The 19,905-nt window shown below is 41.5% G+C and overlaps 3 protein-coding genes across 3 annotated transcripts in view; 1 reads left to right on the forward strand and 2 right to left on the reverse strand.

The window, feature by feature from the left end:
• The first annotated feature begins 111 nt into the window (after window positions 1-111).
• Window positions 112-3,060, forward strand: cks2 (CDC28 protein kinase regulatory subunit 2). Its single transcript, XM_038716024.1, has 3 exons — window positions 112-291; window positions 799-926; window positions 2,537-3,060. The coding sequence occupies exons 1-3, from the start codon at window positions 233-235 to the stop codon at window positions 2,578-2,580; spliced, it is 231 nt and encodes a 76-aa protein (XP_038571952.1). The 5' UTR covers window positions 112-232; the 3' UTR covers window positions 2,581-3,060.
• Window positions 3,061-3,127: 67 nt separating this feature from the next.
• On the reverse strand, window positions 3,128-5,101 carry odf3l2b (outer dense fiber of sperm tails 3-like 2b). Its single transcript, XM_038716988.1, has 4 exons — window positions 5,090-5,101; window positions 4,634-4,784; window positions 4,112-4,225; window positions 3,128-3,631 (listed from the first exon to the last, which is right to left on the reverse strand). The coding sequence occupies exons 1-4, from the start codon at window positions 5,099-5,101 to the stop codon at window positions 3,144-3,146; spliced, it is 765 nt and encodes a 254-aa protein (XP_038572916.1). The 3' UTR covers window positions 3,128-3,143.
• A 2,273-nt stretch (window positions 5,102-7,374) lies between these two features.
• The window catches only part of cpamd8 (C3 and PZP like alpha-2-macroglobulin domain containing 8), a 43,216-nt gene continuing 30,685 nt past the window's right edge, over window positions 7,375-19,905 (reverse strand). The window contains 10 exon segments of the mRNA XM_038716014.1: window positions 7,375-8,483; window positions 9,262-9,454; window positions 12,730-12,804; window positions 13,751-13,963; window positions 14,046-14,156; window positions 14,362-14,467; window positions 14,704-14,778; window positions 17,532-17,619; window positions 17,721-17,980; window positions 19,547-19,609. Coding sequence (XP_038571942.1) covers window position 8,483; window positions 9,262-9,454; window positions 12,730-12,804; window positions 13,751-13,963; window positions 14,046-14,156; window positions 14,362-14,467; window positions 14,704-14,778; window positions 17,532-17,619; window positions 17,721-17,980; window positions 19,547-19,609 — 1,185 coding nt within the window. The 3' untranslated portion in view covers window positions 7,375-8,482.

Below are 19,905 nucleotides of genomic sequence, written 5' to 3' on the forward strand. Positions count from 1 at the left end.
AGTCATCTTGCCGAACATAGACGATCTAGTGTGGTGGGATGTCCACGTGCTGCTGCTTTGACCAATCCGAGGAGTGCGGGAAACCGTTGGCGTTTGAATTGTCCTCTGAAAACAGCGGCAGATGACAGCAGCTTGTTGCGCTCGCAGAAATTGCTAGATAGCTTGAGAGTTAAATACATCACCCGTAAACATCTTTCTGGACTTAAGCTTTGCCTGCTATCATCGACTGAAAATGTCGAAGAAACAGATTTACTATTCTGACAAGTACAACGACGAGGAGTTTGAGTACAGGTATGAACGTGTTTGGCATTTGCTAACATATTTAGCAAATATCCGTTATTTTGTGTTGAGTAACGTTAACGTTAGTTCGCTATTCGTCAGTTCACGGTTATCTTACGGTTAACGTTAGGGTAGCCAACGTTACGTGGCTCAACATGACGTTAACGTCTACTGGCATTTTGAGTTGGTAACTTGTGGATTTTACGTTAGCTAGCTCAGCGCTAACGTTACGTTACGTATTTAGGTTAGAAAATAATACCTGCTCAAACTGGTCCACAGCTAGTCAAGGTAACAACTAGCATGGCTAGTCGACTCAGATGTTAATAATCGGTTTGGTTTGAACATTGTGGGGTTCATCTAAATCTGAACGTTACTAACGTCAACTTTATATTGAAGTTCCCTTAATTTCTTTTCCTCAACGTTAACGCTACTCCTGTAACGTTAACTTTGCCGTCCTTAAAATATAAATTCTGAGCTCCATTGGGCCATCCTTGACAGTTTCTATTTATCTTCCCATAGGCATGTCGTGCTTCCAAAGCAGTTGTCTAAACTGGTGCCATCCTCCCACTTGATGACAGAAGATGAATGGAGGGGACTGGGGGTGCAGCAGAGCCAGGGCTGGATTCACTACATGATCCACAAACCAGGTGAGTAACCGTGGATAGGTTTCCATTTTTCAAGTAACGTTACTGCCTTAAAATGATGCTCACAATATGTATATTAAACAAACTATGATCATTGTAATTAATCTTTCTTTTTAAACTGGTTGTGAAGAGAGCCTTTCTTATGTGTCTACAAGAGGTTGGGGATCTAACTTTACAGTCTAGTGATAGAACGATTGATCCTGCCGATATCTGGCATTTGAGATAATCTGCACTTACAAGGCCGATAAACAAAAAATAGCTGCGGACACATCTGCAGGCAGCCTAGTCAGTGTGTCTGCTGTGGAACAATGTTAGTGCTCCCCCCTTGTGAGTTTTGAGCCCTAAATGTCCTCATTCACCATCATCTTTTCTAAATGTTGACACGTTTCTCCCATCCAAATGACAGCTAATCTAAAACCATTCCTGGCTATGTTCTGAAATCTCCAGCATAACCCAATGTATTTTTCTATTTCATTGATTAATAAAATTTCCATCTAAAACACATTACTCAGTCCCTCCAGCATTTCGTGATGTTGCAATCACAACTATTAACACAAATTCAACAAATTCCTTTGAATTTAGTACGACTTGCAATTTTGACCATTGCAAATTTTACCTATCATCCCCGTTTCCCACAAAACGTTATCATATGACAGCTTGTCACTTCTTTGTTTACAAGACACAGCAGACATGTGATACCAACAGGTTGCATTTGCTGACAAAAAAAGGACTGTAAAAAAACAGTATCCGGATCTTCTTTCAAAGCTGGGGTAAAGTTTTACCTTTGCAGTTTTCACTTATTCCTACAATTGCATTACCAAAAAACATCCCAAAACATGACAACTTTCATCGTAATTTTTTTTTAGAAAAGCTGCCGCAAAATCAGGCATTTCAGACTGCAACAATCACAAAAAAGGCCCATGAAATCCTGGAGGGACTGGTTTCTGGCTACGACAACATATATATTAGATTGTACTCTGCATGGAATAATGAAAGTATACATGTCTTTTCTTTGTTTTGATATCGGCATTATATATCGTCCATTGGCGGCCCTGCTCTCTAAATAGCGGCATCAACCACTGAAAAACCCATATCAATCGACCACTACTACGGTCCTTATTCTGTGCAAATGTTTGGTTTCAGGCATCTGAATTAGTCAAATGAAATGGGTACAGTTGTTTTTTAGAACAAAATTTGTCTTTGTATTACTATCACTCAACTGCAGTAAGGAAACACTCTCCAGGCAAATGCAATGATGGAATTTTGTACTTAAGACTATGAACAAGGAAAATACCTCCTTGTTTTGTGTAACTCGGACACATTTTAGCTTTAATGTGCATTCTTGCACAGAAGGACTTTGCATTTTGTCGGCCATCTCTTACTTTGTAGTCCGCTGTGAAGGAATCTCTTCATGACCATTATGTAGAGGAGGAATGATAACAGTGACCAGTGAGTCTTGTTTTACAACAGATGTACAGCAGCATTTGAGTATTGTATTACAGTAGAGTACCTGAGTGCATCCTTAAACCGTTACAAGCATAGTACACTGTATGGTGTAACCACTGTACTGTGGATGATGCTAACAGATACTACTTATTTGCTTCACTCCTCAGAGCCACACATACTGCTTTTCAGAAGACCTCTCCCAAAGGATTAAATGGGAACCATCTGTAAAAAGCCTACTATCATCTTTCCTGACATGTATTGTCTTTGGACCATACATCTCTCCTGCATACATCTCTACATATGTTCTCATGTAGGAAACCCTTAGTTGTATTATGTTTGTCCTTTAAACTCCCTCAATTTTTAGAGGTAATGAGAGGCAAATGGCTTGATTGTGAATGATATCCCTTGTAAACAATATTGTACATTTTAATACATTTTTTTTTTTAAATGTCTTTTGATGCCATTTTGTTATGATTGATTGATTTACTGTGGTCATACAGGCATAGGGTTTTATTTTTCTCAAGCACCCAATTTTCCTAAAAGCTTTGTGTTTGAACATTTCCTGTTCTTTAAACGTATGTTTTGTGTTGTGTACATAATATTATTTCTAGATATTATAAGTGTTGACAGCGAGTCACTGTCAATTCAACAATTTTTTTGTTGCTGAAAGAACAAAATAAAATGTACTACTTCACATATGTTTTCTCATGAATTTTTTTTTTTCCTACGAGATTACAGAATAATGTTTCTGTAATTATTGGGGAGTGTATGATTTCAGTCAGAAACATTGACAACTAGTGGAGTAACAAATTCTGAGTGCCTGATGCCCAGGGAGTAGGCTGGTGCTCGAGCTTTGTGTACTGTCACTTTCTCTGGATTATAAGTTCCAGGGCCAGGTTTCTTGGTAGCATCTCTGGGAAAGCTGTGACGTCCCAGCATGGAAAATGCTGGCTGTCTGGGTAGATAAACACTTGGGTCTGTACTGTTGTATCTGCAGGGCCCTGGCGTCTTGGCTAAATCCACAGATGGTCCCCCTGTGCTGTAACTACCTGACATAGTGTAGCTGGCGCTGGCTGGCTTATTTGGGACTTGAGAGCCCATGAGTGGAGGGAGACAGTATTTGTTAGGAGCAGGTACTGAGTCGATGCTCCGGTAGTGTGTACGAGAGCTCATTGTATAGGATGGGGGTCTGCGCTGGAGGTTGCATGGTGGGGCTTTCTCCGGGCTGTACGCACCTGGTCCAGGTGTCTGGAAGAGCTCTCCTAGTGAACAGAAAACAGTTGAATTCTGATTTTTTTTTAGCAAGGATCTGTACCAAGCAAAGATGTTTTCTTGTCTGTAGAATATGATGTGTAGGCCAGGACATCTATGCAACATGACAATATTTAATTTAAAAATGGTATTTTGACACATTTTTTCTTAACAAACATTGCGACTTCTGTGATTTGAAAATTGCAGTAGACAACACTGCGATTTCGATCAGAGTTTGATTAATTGTAACACCATATGTTAGTGTGTGTACTTAGTGGGGGTTCAGATTTTCAGTTGTAACAGCTGACACTGGATCTCTACAAGTGGTGTCAACAACAAATGTTTTCATGTAAGGGTTCACGCTTTCACAATAATGGCACTATTAGATTGATCTCAGTGACGAATTCATCATTACAACATGCAAATTAATCTGTGAAACAAAATGTGCACTCATAATAACAGATTTTTGCATATTCTAAACAGGAACTTACTCTGTGCTTTAATTCTGCCCAGCATTGAGTATGCAGGTGTGCCATCCCTCCCAAAACGAGTGATTTTTGCATCAATATGATACTGAGGCCCCGGACTTGAGTCAACACAATACACTGCAGGGGAAGTAAATAGTTATGATCAATTCAATACACTGTGTTCTCTGTCCGTTTGGTTTGATCATGCAAGGGTTCTAAAATAAACTGGATAAATGAATACAAGGTGAGAAATAACTACAGAGGTATCAGGTGTTGTCTCCCCCTACTGGCTTTACTTTTACATTACACCACTTAGGATGTATACCACTCAGTGACTTAGCTCATGAGATGTATTTGAGGATATGAAATAATTCTAAAAACAATTTAATAATCGTAATTATATAAATGATTGTGTTTTGTAATGTTTCTGCTGGTTTATTCTTAATTATCTCTTGTATGGCTTTGACCAAGGCAGTGTCAAAGTGTTTTATCCCTTATATAATCAATGTTTCCTCTTTAGCTATATGAAAAAGGTGAAAAACTCACTGTTGTCACTCATCTTGCCATGGAAAGAATAGGCAGGACTTGTTGGCTTGGTGAAGTCATGGTCAACAAATCCAATGGTTGGAGGAAGCCCATAGCGACCAGGTCCTGGCCCTAGAGATGGGGGGGGGGGGATACCACAGAAATGGAAGGCCTACACACATACACATTATATGTGATAAAATACATTTACAGTGAATAAATCACAGATGTGCAGTAAGGGAGATTTAAAGCAGCAACAGTATATACTGTAAATCAGCAGCTGGGCTTCTTCTGCAGTTTTGTGTGCCATAGAAAAGTAAGATCCTGTGCCAGCAAGTATATTTCAGCATCTGTCGGTGAGTATGCAATGTCCATTTATTTACAAAATTATAGAATTTTGCATAACTCAAAATAACTGATCACCTTTTTGCCCAGCTCATAAACTCCAGTATGAGAGACAAAACATCTGCATTAGACCTGCATCGTCATTCTGCTCCTTTACAACAGATCATAATTAGACCTTATAATTTGCACCCAATTAGCTTAGAGCTGACTGCATCTGATCATTGTCCATGGTTTGCATTTGGTCAGACAATCAGCTAGCAAGCAGGTTGCTGCACACACCAAGACACAACCTAGGGGAAAGCATTACATCAGCACACAAGTGTTCACAGGCATGTGCGCAAGCAGGGGAGCATTTTTCACAGAGAAAAGCGAGTCCTGGCAGGTCTGCACACCAGGAAATCCTCGTCCACGTTCCCCACTTCGAAAAGATGAAATACGAAGTGACCTATTGGAACATAGCTAGTGATATTTGCCTTTTAGGGTGTAAAGTTTTATACACATGGATTTATACAATCAGTAAGTAAGTAGCTTTTTTTTTATAAGAACTCATCTTCCATTGATTAACTTACCCTTTTCTTTTCCTGCAATTACTGGGTATTTTCTCTCCATTTGAGTCTTTGTAGAAGTGATGAATGCTTCAGGAATCCCTCAATCGTAGCAGTACTACCAAAATATTCATACATGTCAATCATAACAACAAGATGCTAGCTAAAGTAATAATGATTGACAATTAAAAAAAAAAAATACACAGAAAAAACAACCTTAAAGGCAGTACCTTTGCAAAAGTAAATTCCCTTTTCTGAACCGGGGCAGGCTGCATACTTGGAAATCCAGTCATCAGAGGAGCACCTCACTCCTTAATCCATGTCCACCTTTGTGTTCTTTCTTCAGATATTAGACAGTATTGTTTCTCCAGGTTCCAGCATCACTCATTACCTTGGCTGACAGTGAAACCCAGAACCCTGGATGATCCAGAATCAATCCCTAATTTCCTCTGAAAGGAAACCTGAGACACAATACACATCAAAGTGTCAACAGCAGAGAAGACCCTAGACTGGATAGGGTTTTATCTCACTGCCTATTTGTCCCTTTGTTCAAATGCTCCATCTGTGGTGGCTCAGACAGGTGAATAGCCCTTCCACCACAGAGGTAGATGTATAGGTGCACTCAGCTGGTACTTAGGAACAATGTCATCACTCCGATTCACTCATGTAATGCTAGCTCCCCCTGCAAACCATGAAACCAAGATCCCCCTCTCCCTCCTTTCTCTTTTCACTCTTTCTACTCATCACAGTGTGGAGACGCAATATCACTCTTCAGCCATGCATGGGGTTACCACAGAGACTGCTGTGTGGACACTTTGCTGCAGCCAGGTCCCCTGCACTGTTTGCTTATTGTCACTACAAGTTAGTTAGTTAAATTCTGAACCACTGACAGTAGCAGATCTCCATACACACCTCTCTACATTTATGAAAGCAGGTATGCAGAGAGAATTTATATTTATTCCCCTGTTGTCAAATGTGAGTACATGCACAGTACAGCCTTGACACTATATACTGTGTTGCGTACATTTTCTTCCCCAAAACACGCATACATAAAGCCCCAACGCAGACGCAGGTTCAGATGCAGTGCAGTTAAAGGCAGAGCATCTCCATTTGGCAGACCCTATTGAATTGACAACATACAACCCCTCTGGTTTCTTATCTTTAACTTCAGGTCAAACCGATTACCCAGATGCCAGTTACAGTTGAGCCCTCTTTGATCTCCTCTAATCCCACTAGTGATGATTTTGAAGGATGCATTTAAAGGCCTGAGCTGCCAGTTGCTAGAGGTCGCAGTAACCGAGAGGGTCAACAAGTGACATGTGCAGAAAACAAACATTAAACTTTAACAGCCTCCCGGCTGCTGCTCTGGTAACTCGAATCTGTTGTTAGCAGTTACACAAACGGTGCACATCCAAACGTAGAGATGTATACAAACTGGTACATGCATGTACATGCTTTCCATCTTGTACACAGAAGCATGCCAGGGGTCAGAGAGTCAGTTATCAAAGCAGAGGACTGTCTTAAGCAGCAGCGTTGTAATACAGCTCATTGCTGACAGGAAATTATCTCCAGACTTAACTAGCCTTTCAAAGGAAATGGAACACAGCTTTCATAAACAACCGTATTGCAGCTCCTCAGTTAGTGGAGCAGATACATGTACGTAACAGAATGTATTGTCCTAAAAAGTAACAAGAGGTGTTTCTTTCTTACAGTTATCCAAAGTGTAATTGCACAAGATGAAACAGAAGCAGGGAGTATGATAGCAAAGCACAGAAGCCGTGACTTGAACCCCGATAACCCATACTGGACACATTAGCAAGTCTTGTCTGCTTATGAACCACAGCAGAGAGTGAAGGAAACAGAACCAAAAACTTGGATTGTATACAAATTTTATTCTCGTTTGTTTTTAAAAGCACAATGTTTGATATGAGTAGGGGCAACATTTAATTAAATTTGGCACATTTACAGAAATTCAAAACTTCATTCTCAATTTTTAAGTTGATTGCTTCACGAACCAAAATTTAACAAAAACAAAATAGCTTATGAACTGTACAATCAAATCTCAAGGTAAGGTAAGGTGACTTGAGAGTAGATGATGTTGGTGTCTTGGTACGATAGTTCCAGAAACATTTGGGCCGGTGCATCCTAGTAGTAAAAAAAGACGCATATGTTGTAACTGTAAAGTTCTTGGTTTGTGTTGGCCAGAGACCTTTGTTTCATGTCAATCCCCTTATCTTTCATTATGTTTCTTGTCAATCTCTTCTGTGCTGTTTAATAAAGCTGGTAAAAAATCTTAAAAATGAAAAACATTTGAGCTTATGTTTCTGTAAAGCATATGGTTAGCATATGTCTTTTTTCCAGCAGGATACCAACGCAGGAATTTCATCAAACATTTCAATAATTGGGTTAAAGCTTGCTATGAAAGAAAGAAAAAAAACTTTGACAGCACATATCTTTTGTCTTTGAACCACAAGGGCAAAAAGTAGAATGTATGGGTGGGCAATGACATAAAAAAAATAAAATTAAAATGATATGACCTCTAGCTACAAATAAATACCACAGATAGAAAATATAACAAAATATTTTGTTTAAAGTCAGGTGTAATTACAAACATAAATACTTGATTATTTCTTCTAGTGATTATAAAGGCAGTACAGTGAATAAAAAAGCCGCTATGGTGCCTATTGGTGACCAGGAGTCTGGAGGAAGAAATATAAAAGTCTGGAGGACACTAGTTTAATAGCAGTCATACACAGACACATCCAACCACACACACAAGTGTATAAATGCAATCACACCAATCAAAACGATCTAACACCACATAACATACACTCCCACACAGAAGTCACTCATTCTCCAGACTCCACCATCTCTTCCTTTCAGGCTGAGCAAGTCCCAAGTCTCTCTTTTCTTTCCATTCACTAGCATATTCACAAATAATGTACAATTTGGAGGTGGGTACGTCTCCACTCTGAACGTTTCTGTGGACGAAAAGAAAACAGGACACATTTTCATTTCAAGATCATCCTAGACACGGTTAAAACTTCTGTCACTTCTCCTTCCTCTTTAACATTATTTCTAGGGACAAACTTCATATCTAGAAATAATTACCCAAACATGCTATTAAATGACTACTACCCAATGGCATAGCTGTTTAGATGGGAGATTTCTAATTCATATTCAGTTTGATTATAAGGAAAAGTTAAATTCTATATTTTTCCTTTTGTTGACAAGTCCCACAAAAATACAATAACCAGCAATTGATCCTACCAACAGGTATTGTCTGTGTAACCAGTCAAATAGTTTTTATTTTTCCGTGCCATAGAGATCCATTGTTGTCCAAAGGCTATTAATAACATTACAATACAAAATACTCAATAGGGCACCGAATTTGTATTCATCAACATCTGAAAATGGTCCCAGACAAATGCCCTGTTTGCTACTGCTTGAGTGATGTTTGCTAAATATAAGAATATGACTTACTAATTTACTTATTTGTAGGAATGAATGAGCTGGGGCTTAGTGCTACAGACAGCATAGGGAACTAAGTATTGAGAGACAGACCAATGCATTGTTGGTTTTGTGTATTCATGGGATTTGTTGACAGTAAAAAAACAAACAAACATATAGAAGTAGAATAACACCAGCATTACCCTTTAAGCTCTAGGTAAAAAAAACACTAGATATATGCCAGAGATCCAGAAGCCTAAAGTCTGATAAAAAACAAACACACAAAAACATTGATTGAGCAGCTCTTACCATCGCTCAGGGGTGTTTTTTGTGTCCACTGTGGGTAACTGGCTATCTGCTGGCAGAAGCACCTTCTGCTCTACAGCTTCAGGGAGGTCAAAATGATCCCCTCCCTCTGCATCAGCTAGGAAAGGCTCAGAATCTGAGTCATATTCATAGGAGTAGTAGGACACCTCTGCCATGGACCCCTGCTCCTCTTCACCTGGAGAAATTGGGGTGGGGTGAAAAGTAGAGACACATTAAACCAAATGAGAGTCAGTAAAGATCGTGCCATAAAATGGTTGATCACAATATCTGACATGATGAAGACGAAGATTAAATGGATGTCAGGGAGACAAAGAGTGGAGTTTTTGACTGGCAGCGTGAAAGAGAAAAGTGTGGGTCCCTGTGTCTGTTCTCTCGCATGTGAATAACAACAAACATGCTGATCCATGATCTGAAACACATTCCTGCCAATGATTTCACACAATTTGACTGATCTACAGGTGCCGTTAACACGCAAAGAAACTTTAAAATGTGCCGGCAAAGGCATGGAAGAAAAAGAAGGCAGCTAACAGTAAACCTGGATGTAAACTAGCAAGTTTTAGACTTTAATGAAAAATCGGCTTTGCAAATGTTTTACGAAGAAGAAAATGCATTCAACACATTCGTTAGACCTCAAGGATACACACACTGCTTTCTGGAGAGAAACACTAAATGTAAACAGAAAACTCGACAGGGCACCTTTCATATCCTGTACATCTGGAGCTCTTGCAGCAATACCCCATCACAGACAGTAGGGGTCCCTCCCTACTTAAAATGTTGTATTGTCACATAGCATGCTACTTCAAAAATCACTCTTTTAGGGTAAAGGTATAGCTTTATTACATGTTCATTTTACTATCAGTAAGTGAGTAATATGCACACTGACCACTACAATCAGATTTTGCTTTGCTTCATATGGTAAGGTCTACCCACACACACAGACACACAGACACACACACACACACACACACACACTAATATGTAAACATTTGATTCTTAAAGTGGGAATTTTAAAGTTCACATGACTAAAGTGGATGCACTTGAACAACTAGAAGTGTTATCACACCTTTTATGCTTGTCGCGTGTCATTTCACGCCAATATATATGCTATATTGTGCAGGGACAGCGAGTCATCTTACGCATGAATGTCATGAAGAAAAACATGTCATATAATACAGTATAAAAAGCATAGGGAAGAGGTTGGGTTGGATGGATGGGTCAACTTAACTTTCGGGTTACTTAAGTGACATAACTAACACATTTACCTACTGGCCAGTTAAGAGGTCTGAGGAGTCAGCAGTCAATGGTGCTATAAAATAGAGCAGAGGGTTTTTCAAAAACTGGGAATCATGGAAACGACAAGAGGTCCTTGAGCATACATTCATAAATGTGCACAAAATTATAAGGCTGATGGGTGCAGTAGTATGCGAAATTAACCGTGGAAAGATACACACACATGACCAAATGCATAATGCCCTGCAGGCTTACGCCTGGCGGAGATAAAAATTTAATCTCAAATGAAGCCTGCAAGTCTGTGTATCCATTATACTGTATGTTGTCCTCTGCTATAAGTTCACCAATAAGACAAGTCTGCACAGGGAAGCTAATTCCAGAGCTTCAGCTTCCTCTAGTGTTTCAGTGAAAACTGTCATTTTCTTGGCACAGCCCACATTCACCTATTACACTCTCAGTGCACTTAGTGGGCATGTCGTCAACATTCTAATGGTTTACAATGACAGTGTTTTTACAGTACTTTAATCTAATCATCCCAGGGTTATCGTATTGTAGGTAATTGTGTGTGTGTGTGTGTGTGTGTGTGTGGGCACGCCTGTGTGAGCATGCAATATGTCTGTGTGCATGCACATATAGATATATATGGTTATGTGTATGCAAGTGCACAACTGCATTCCTGTGGTGAGTGTAAAGCTTTTGTATGAAGGAGGCCTTTGACTGAGAGCAGCTTTGCGATCTGCAGCTACTGGGAGCTGCAGGCTGGGAAACAAGTCAGTGCAGGCTGTGCCACATCACACACAAACACACAGGTGGTGGAATAGGTTGAGATCTTTAAGTGTCTGGGCACTGAGATCGACAACCACCTGTCCTTCACACAACATGCGGATGGGCTCTACTAAAAGACCCAAAGGCGCACGTTTGTCCTGAGGAGGCTGACAGGACATTTTAACAGCAGTATACTGCTCACCTCACAAAGAAAAGCAAGAAAAAAAACACAAGAATCAACAAGCATGCAACCAAAATCATCTCTTGGACCTTTACAGTCACACCGTAAAAAGAAAGGCAGACTCCGTCATTAAGGACCCTTCACACCCCCCAACACCACTCCTTTTAGCTACTCCCATCAGGCAGTCAGTCCCTTTGACCAAAAAGAGAACTTACAAAAACTCTTTAATTCCCACGGCAATATCAGTTTTAAACAAGGACAATAGACTGTGGTGACTTTTAAATGCAGCTTTGCTGTTATTTATCATGGAATTGTTTGTGTCTTTCATGGGTGTATATTTTTATGTGGTATCATTATGTGATAGACAATTGCGTTTTTTGAATCTACACTGACTCACAGCTCATGTATTACCACATGCAATCCATGTGCACAAAGTATGCATATACAGTATGCACACGTCTGCAACTTGTGAATGACTGCAGTGCCTTTTTATGTTTTCATTGCCAAATGTAACACAGCTACATCCTCCCTCCGCACACAGCCAAACATCGTATCAGGAATTCTCTGGCTGCCTCTCTGGAAGTGGCAGCTGATCTAAGTTCATGGCAGAACAACAATCAAGCCTGCAGTGTGAAACCTATCCACCTATTTATCACACTGATTGTAGACATGATGTGGTGGCAGGGGAATGTGCTGCCACACACCCTGCCTACATATCTACTTTCCTCTTCCCATCCTTTCTTTCTTTCTGCCCTGCTCTTTTTTCCCCCTCTTTCTCCTTTCATCTCATCTCCTGCTCATCCCTCTTTGACTATCTGTCTCCCTTTGTTTTCTCAGTTGTACACCCCCCACACACCCTTTCATCTCTCTGTCTCCAACTCTTTCGTCTTCCTGCCCTTGTGAACTCCCATTTTCCACATAACAAAAAGAAAACACACGCAATTGACTAAATATGCTATATGCAAATGACATAACATGCCTGCCTCGACTCTCTACATTTACAGTTACCTGACACAAAAGCTGAGACTGACAAAGAGCATTAGAAAAATGTGCATAATCAAGATAACGGTCAAGTGAAGATGTAAAAGCTACTGTAGGGAGAAAACATATTACTGCCTCTGCTGCTGGGTACAGCTGGCCTCAGCAGGTAGATGAAGGAAGGGTTGGAGAGCAAGAGAGGTGACATGGACAAAGTGTGAGGAGAGTGTATGGGGGAGATGGGAGGTGACGCAAAGCTGTGTATGAGTAGGGAAAGGTGTGGTAGATGATGTTACCTGTGTGTACAGGCACTGAGGGCTGCTCAGTTTCCTGGCTTGCTATTGGTTGCCTGTCCTCCACTGTGGTCTCCCCTGGAAATACAAACACACACACACACACACACACACACACACACACACACGATTATTCACATTTATGTAGCTGCCACAGCACCTTAAAAAAGCAATGGATAATGAATTCAACAGAGTTTCAGTGTTGCATAGACTAAATACTGCCTAGAAGCATTATCCACCCCACTGAGCAACACTTCTTGGCAAAATAATGATGTACACTCAGTCACAGAGGCCCGCATTAAAAACTTTCCAAAAATAGCAGGGGCCAAACCATGGCCAGAGGGGCCGTGTGTGGAAACAAATTGTCTCTTTTTCCTTTTCAAAACAGGGAAATGGTGGCATGAAACTCCCCCACACAGCCATACACAAACAAACAAGGTCAGGGAGCTTGAAACAAAAATACAATTCTTTTGATAATCTACAGCATGAACCACTTGGCACAAAGTGAGGTCTTTTCCCACCAAAGTTTTGTCTATGCCTTTTCCCCAATCTGCTCCACAACATGAAGGCTCCTTTGTTGTTGGGCTGTGCGTCGGAAAGGAATGTGACAAGGATTTCAAAGGGCTGGACAAAAGCACTCTGTCATTTAGAGAGAGCCCTGTAATACAGCAGAGAGTGAGAGAGGGAGGTGGTGGTGGTGGTGGTGGTGGGGGGGGGTCGGCGGCGAGTAGCTTTCCTCAGAAAACTCATCCAGTAATCAGCTCAACACCTGAACAGCTGTTTCTACAGCTCAGAGCATGGAACACACAGATGACTATAGACATACTTGCATGTGCACGTGCATAGACATTACACGCTCACAGGGGGTTCATATGACCCGGAACAGATGCTAGCAGAAGTTAACGTTGAGCAAATAGTCAGAGGTCTGAAACCAGGTTATAGTAGTGCAAGCAGCAGCATGAGAGAATAATGGACTGCTGAAGTCCAGGTCATGTCAGGTGTTGTGCGATGACAGAGCTCTTACTGTGAGGACACTGGGAAAGCGGAACCTGCTTGATGCGTGTCCCGTTTCGACAGGCAAAAACCTCCATCTGACACTGGTTCTGGTAGAGCTGCCCGTCTGACCCACAAACTGGCTCCCCATCGTATCCACAGTCCCTGTAGCATGTGCAACGCTCAAACCGCTCTTCCTCCAGACAGCCAAACACATTGTTACACTGGTTTGCCTGCACAAAACCTGCAGGGGAAAAAAAGTGTTTTCAAGAGACTGATAGAAGTGGAGTGTCTGTGAATGATCAGGGGTCTAGCGTAAGTCTCACCTATCCACTGATTGGTTGAACTTTCCACTTCATTGCAAGTGGGTCCATCGCAAAGCTCCCGTGCGAGCGGACTGCTCGCGCTAACGTTGTAGAACCGGGTGGCTTCGAAGGCTGCATGACAAGCACAGACCCACACCGGCACGTTCACACACCCACACACACACAAAACAATGATGACGCTCACCATAACTAGGTCATAAACTTAATCCCATTTCCACTAGAAAAAGACACTTCATAAATCATGGTGAGTCATGGTGACAGTTTTTGCTGCTCTATAACTAAAGAGCAGTACTTAAAATATTCATCAGAGGCACACCTGGTTCGTAGTAGTCATAGATCTTGACCGGAACAGGTGCAGTCTTGCCCACAATGTATTCCCTAACAGCTTGGAAGGCAACGCACGTCATACACTGGCTGGGGATCTAAGAAGAAACAGAGAAAAAAAAATGACCAAAACACCCAGAAATACATGCAAATTTAGAGAAATATAAATATGCACACTAATACACTTTTACACACACACACACACACACTTCCCTAAACCCCGTGCAAACACAGGTGAGTAACCCTCTCCTCATCCACCATCTCCACACATACAATATTCTTCGACATGGGCAGAGCCCTGATAGACCCAAAAAGGAGGAATTATTAAACAGACCTCATCAAAGTAGAACAACACTTTTCTCCCATTCAGCTCGTATCTCTTCAGACCCACTCGCTTGTCCATCAGCAGCTGTTCAGGGAGACACAAGAAAATCAAACTACGTAGAAAAACACACAACACAACGGGACTCTGTGCAGACACAGATTTTAGCCTGGCTTAGTAGTGGAATTAGTTCAGAAATCTTGCAAGATATGTGTGTGCATGTGTGTTGTTAATGTCCTAGTTGAAGCACTATAGTGGAACATATCTTTTGAAATACTTCTGCGATCCCTTTCAGCAGTTTCTGGTTTCTAGTGCTGGAAATCAGAACATATGAAATGACAACAACTTCTTCTTCTTCCTCCTCTCTTATGCATTATATCAATCAGGATGAAGTAAACGCTCTGGCTGATGCTGATCAAAATTAATTTAATAGTATTAATAGATTAATAGTACAAAATACACCTTCATGGATAAATAACACATGGCTTGTACATATGACTTTAACATTAAGGGACAACTAGTAGTGATGGACATGGAAATGGACATAAATAGTAATCAGCACCACAGTGGACTGGACAGCTCCGTCTCATGCTCACCAGGGTTTACTATTGACTGAGATTAAATATAAAGTGTTAAACATGTAACAAAAACCCTGGGTTGACTAAAGTAACTCTGGGTTAACATGTCCTAATGGTCCGTCCTGCAAGCCATTTGGACATGTTTTTGCACAGTCCTGAATCTAAGCTGTCAGAAATCCTTTAACCTGTTTACCACTTCTTGCCTACATGTACAGTTCATGTACAGTGTATAACTGTTCAGTATGAAAGTATCTTCAACCCCAAATCTTCAAAGTGAACTGACCTAATACACTGAATCACCATTGTCCATGGCCCCACTTAGCCGTGACTGAGAGCATCATTGTCAGTGCTATTAACCGTTTAAACAATACTTATATAGCCCTAGTTTTGTGCTAAATCAAACTGTATAAATCAGATGTATTCACTTACTAAGGGGGAGGGGTTACATTTTTCGTGAATTTGAACAGATGTGATTGGTTCGCTAAGACAAAAAATAAATAAACTGCATCGTCAGTGACTATGTAATACATATAATCTTCAAACTAGACTGAATGAAACAATTTGAATCAGCAAAATGATTCATAACCACTAGTACAGAGTCCTTACCACCCAACTGTCAACGTCCATATGGTCTGCATTTGAATGTGCTCTGTGGGCCACAACTGGAATGCAAAACATATGCACTTTACCGTGACATGATGGGATGGAAAATGTACAGGTCACCGATCATAGATGTATCATCGTCTAGGCCTATATTTGTTGAAATCGACAAGGGTTCCTTGCTTTTCTCTGGGAATGGCCTGATCAGTGTTTTATACTATGGTATTTTGTGCACAAATGTATAGTTCAGACATGTCATACATGCGTGACCATATCTAGTAAATATGAGAGTATGAATGAGTAATGGGGAAGCTGTTTACTCCAAATTTGAGTGTGTGCATAGAGAGCCAGCAGAGTTAATTCCCCCCACGGGGGGACTTTTCATTCTGTCAAAGGTGGCAGCCTTTGGACAGCAGGGGTTTATGAGGTGCTCAGCCTGAGCTGGCGCCACTGAGACACACACACACACACACACACACACACACACACACATGGTTTCTCTGTTTACAAAAGCATTGTTTGTCTATGTAGCAACTAAGCATTGCCAATGAACTCCCATAACTCAAATGTTATACCCACAGTGTGTTTTGAGTTGTTAAACAAAGCTCATTATATTGGGTGATAAGAGGCTGTGGCTATAGTAGCTCCCAGTCATTCACTGGACTAATCATTCAAGACTTCAGCTTCCATGAAAGCAACTAGACATGACTGTAGAAGCCAAGCTTGCCACTATAAATTGAGGAATGCAAGTGGCAGTCGGGCAGGCAGCAGTAAAACTCCAAGGGAGGCCAGCAGGGGTGTAAACTGAGCTTGTTAGCCACCTCAACTCAGGTCAGCCTCAACTGACACACGGCAGTATGTGTGTATGAATGTGTGTGCGATTCTCCAGGTAGACAGAGAAGTGGCTCTTTCAGAGGTGGAAGCCTGCAGCAAACTAAAGCCATGTAACTTCTGATGGGTGGCTAGGGAGCTGACCTGTATTGAGCACTTAAATTCATCATCACTTTCTCCATCAGTATTAATCATTCCTCAATTCACCCATCCATCCAATGTGAGTTGTGTGTGTGTGTTTGCTCCTGTAGGCCCAAAGAGGCCCGATGGCCTCTGACCTGGAGTCATTGTAACTTGACAGGGCCTGAGCTGGCTAGCCTTTCTATTATCATTCCTAAAAACCACCATAAAAAGGACCTTTACCAGGAGGACCATCCCTGAGCCCATTTGAAGGAAGTCTTTAGGATTATTATTACCATTATATCCAACAACTTCTATGGTACCACTGGAATAACATCCAAATGTGAAGAACTTTTTTTGTTTGTTTATGTGAGTATGTTAAGGGATGCATCCTGTGTGGGTGTGAGTGTGGACACGTGAGCCTGAGGTTTGCAGAGAAGTCTGTAAAGGAAACAGGAGGAGTCTGATGAATTCCTTGACATACTACTTTTCGTCAAATAGCCTCCAGATGTGGACGCTTCTGTCTCTCTTTCTACCTGCCTCTTGGTTTGGGCACTTACCTGACTTCTTGCCCTGCCTATCTAACAATCTGTTAGCCACTATGACTAACAATAATAGCCAGTGGGTGTCTATGTTTCTGTGTATGGTCAGGATGTACAATCTCTAAATCTTTGACAAAGTCCACGTATGTGTATTTTTGCAATTACGTACCCTCTCTAGACTTTCAACATCTGCTCGGAAACCAGAAATCATGGGAACTTCTATGACGGCCATGTTGGACGAACCTGAGTGGAGCCACCTAGACAGAGAGTCGGGGTCAGGATGAAAATGGGGGAGTTGTTAGAAGCAGAGCTGTACATATGTGCGAGGCAAACATCATCTACGTAGTGTGTGTTGTACCTGGCACAGACTTCTAAAGAGATGTGGAAGTCCATTTTGTCCTGGTGGGCTGCTGGGTCATCGTCATCAATAGGTGCCCGCCGTTTCCGGTTTAGCTCAGAGCGGTTGTCAGCACGGCTCCGGGAGCGCGAGGAAGGATGACGGGAAGAGGAGGAGGAGGGGGGCTGCAGGTGTCGCTCCTGAAAAGGCTCTTTCAGGTCCACCTTGAGCTGGAAGGCTGGCTTGGATACTGGGTCAGGTAGGTTGTAAGACACATCAATCTACAGACACAAAGAGGGCAGTGGGAGTGTATTATTTAAGAATAATATCCATGAAATTGAGACTTGTACAGACATTCTTGATCCCCAGAGGATGAATCCTACTGACCTTGCTGATTCACTACTTATTCCTCCAGTGCTTCCACCAGGATATGTTTTTACTTATCCTGTGAAATACCTCAACATCTACAAGATGGACTGGCTACAACTTTTATACAGGCACTCATGGTCCCCAGATGGTGAATCTGACTGACTTTAATGACCTTTCCTGTAGCGCCGCCACAAGGTTTACATTTGTGGTTTTGAGGGCACTGTCTGAACAAGCAGAGGCCTTGTGTAGTCCTGATACAGAGACATATTGTGTGTCAGATTAGCTGATAGTTTGTCAGTTTGCTATCAAAGAAGGTTTTCATTTGTTTGCCAAATATTTGGTATGTATTTGAGGCAGCAAAAAAAATGTATGAAATTTTGGCATCATTGATTTGAAACAAACTACTTGGAGTTCAAAAAGTTAGGACCTCCAGCCTTGAAAAGACTAGAAAGTCAGGGACTAAAGACTGACTTGAATAAAGACTTAGGAACTTTAAAGCATAAACCACAAATCATATTCAGTGGACACAAGAGTTGCATTCAGAAGACTACTACTATTTCAGCCTGAGGACAACTCGCTGCTCTTTTTAACTTTAATGATTCCCAGAACTGTACACATTCTGAATAAATCATTCAGTCTGATTTTGAGACCTTTGCAAAGCTACTGAATAATACTCCTGAGGTACAGGACGTATACTCATCACATACAGTATGACTACAAGCACGCACACGCACACACACACACACACGCACACGTCAGGTCGCTTTGATTGCTCCGGTCTTGTATTTCATTAGAGCCCAGGTGCTGCTGGCCTGAGGGGCTGTCAGAGGGGTGTGTTGACGCACGGTGAGGTGTGGATGGAGACAAGGTAGAAAGAGAGGTGTGAAGAAAGAAATTGTGTGTTTGTGGGTGAGAAACCTGCTGAGGAGAACAAGTTGGAAGACGTTCCAGGCATTGCACAGCAGAACACAACATCCGCTGCTAGAGCTGGCTCTGCCTCAGTCAAATCAAGTCATATCTCCCAAATACAGGTTTCCAAAAATGGGGCCGTAAACATCTTTGGTCACACATGCTTTTTCCATTGATGCCATGTTTAATTTTAAAGCAGACAAATATTTAAACATGGGTGATAAGAACAGAGGACAGAATATCATTCACCAAAGTGGAAAAATGACTCCTACTGCTTATGAAAGGGGTTTTTTGTTTGTATTTGACAAAGTAGGAAGTAAACAACATCTTGTCCAGGGGACCACAGGAATCAACGGGAATGAGTAAATCAACACATTGCAAAACAGCTAGCTGAACTCTATCAGATTACTCCAATTTACAGAGAGGAATTTGGGCTTTATGTGGCAACTGCAACTGACTCTCCTGTACCTCCAGATTCATGCTGTGCGCTGATGAAGTAATCATTACAATTCCTTTCTGGGCAATGTTCAGGACTGCAAATGTGTCTGTTTGTGTGAGTACTACAATACCTGCATGAGACAGCAGCCTTCTCCTTTAGCACTGACAAAAAGGCCTGTGGGGATACTGGGGATCTGAAAAGAGAGAGAGACAGACAGAAGAAAGAACAAAAACAAAGCGAGTCAGAGGGTGCAGGGTGAGGTGAATGAGTCATTTATCAAGTGAATGAATGCTGTAGGCTGCAGCACCGCCACTAGTGGTTCCCTGGCTACTAACCAGCAGGCCTTAATTGCCCCAATTAAGCTGACACAACTAATCACAGCAGAGGAACATGCCCGGCACAGAGAACGTACTGCACTCTCACCTGAACAACTCTGGCTGACTTATGGAGCACTTCTACACACACAGCAGCAACGACCTTACACCACAG

Source organism: Micropterus salmoides, unplaced genomic scaffold (assembly GCF_014851395.1).
Source record: "Micropterus salmoides isolate LMB-PRFRI ecotype aquatic unplaced genomic scaffold, ASM1485139v1 Ms_hic_scaffold_13, whole genome shotgun sequence".
NCBI lineage: Eukaryota > Metazoa > Chordata > Actinopteri > Centrarchiformes > Centrarchidae > Micropterus > Micropterus salmoides.

Coding starts and splice junctions, on each gene's coding strand:
- cks2 (XM_038716024.1), top strand. CDS start 233: ATGTCGAAGAAACAGATTTACTATTCTGACAAGTACAACGACGAGGAG. Junction 292..798: donor GACGAGGAGTTTGAGTACAG/GTATGAACGTGT, acceptor ATCTTCCCATAG/GCATGTCGTGCTTCCAAAGC. Junction 927..2,536: donor CTACATGATCCACAAACCAG/GTGAGTAACCGT, acceptor TTCACTCCTCAG/AGCCACACATACTGCTTTTC.
- odf3l2b (XM_038716988.1), bottom strand. Junction 4,226..4,633: donor TGGCAAGATGAGTGACAACA/GTGAGTTTTTCA, acceptor CTTCCCCTGCAG/TGTATTGTGTTGACTCAAGT. Junction 3,632..4,111: donor GGGCAGAATTAAAGCACAGA/GTAAGTTCCTGT, acceptor TCTGTTCACTAG/GAGAGCTCTTCCAGACACCT.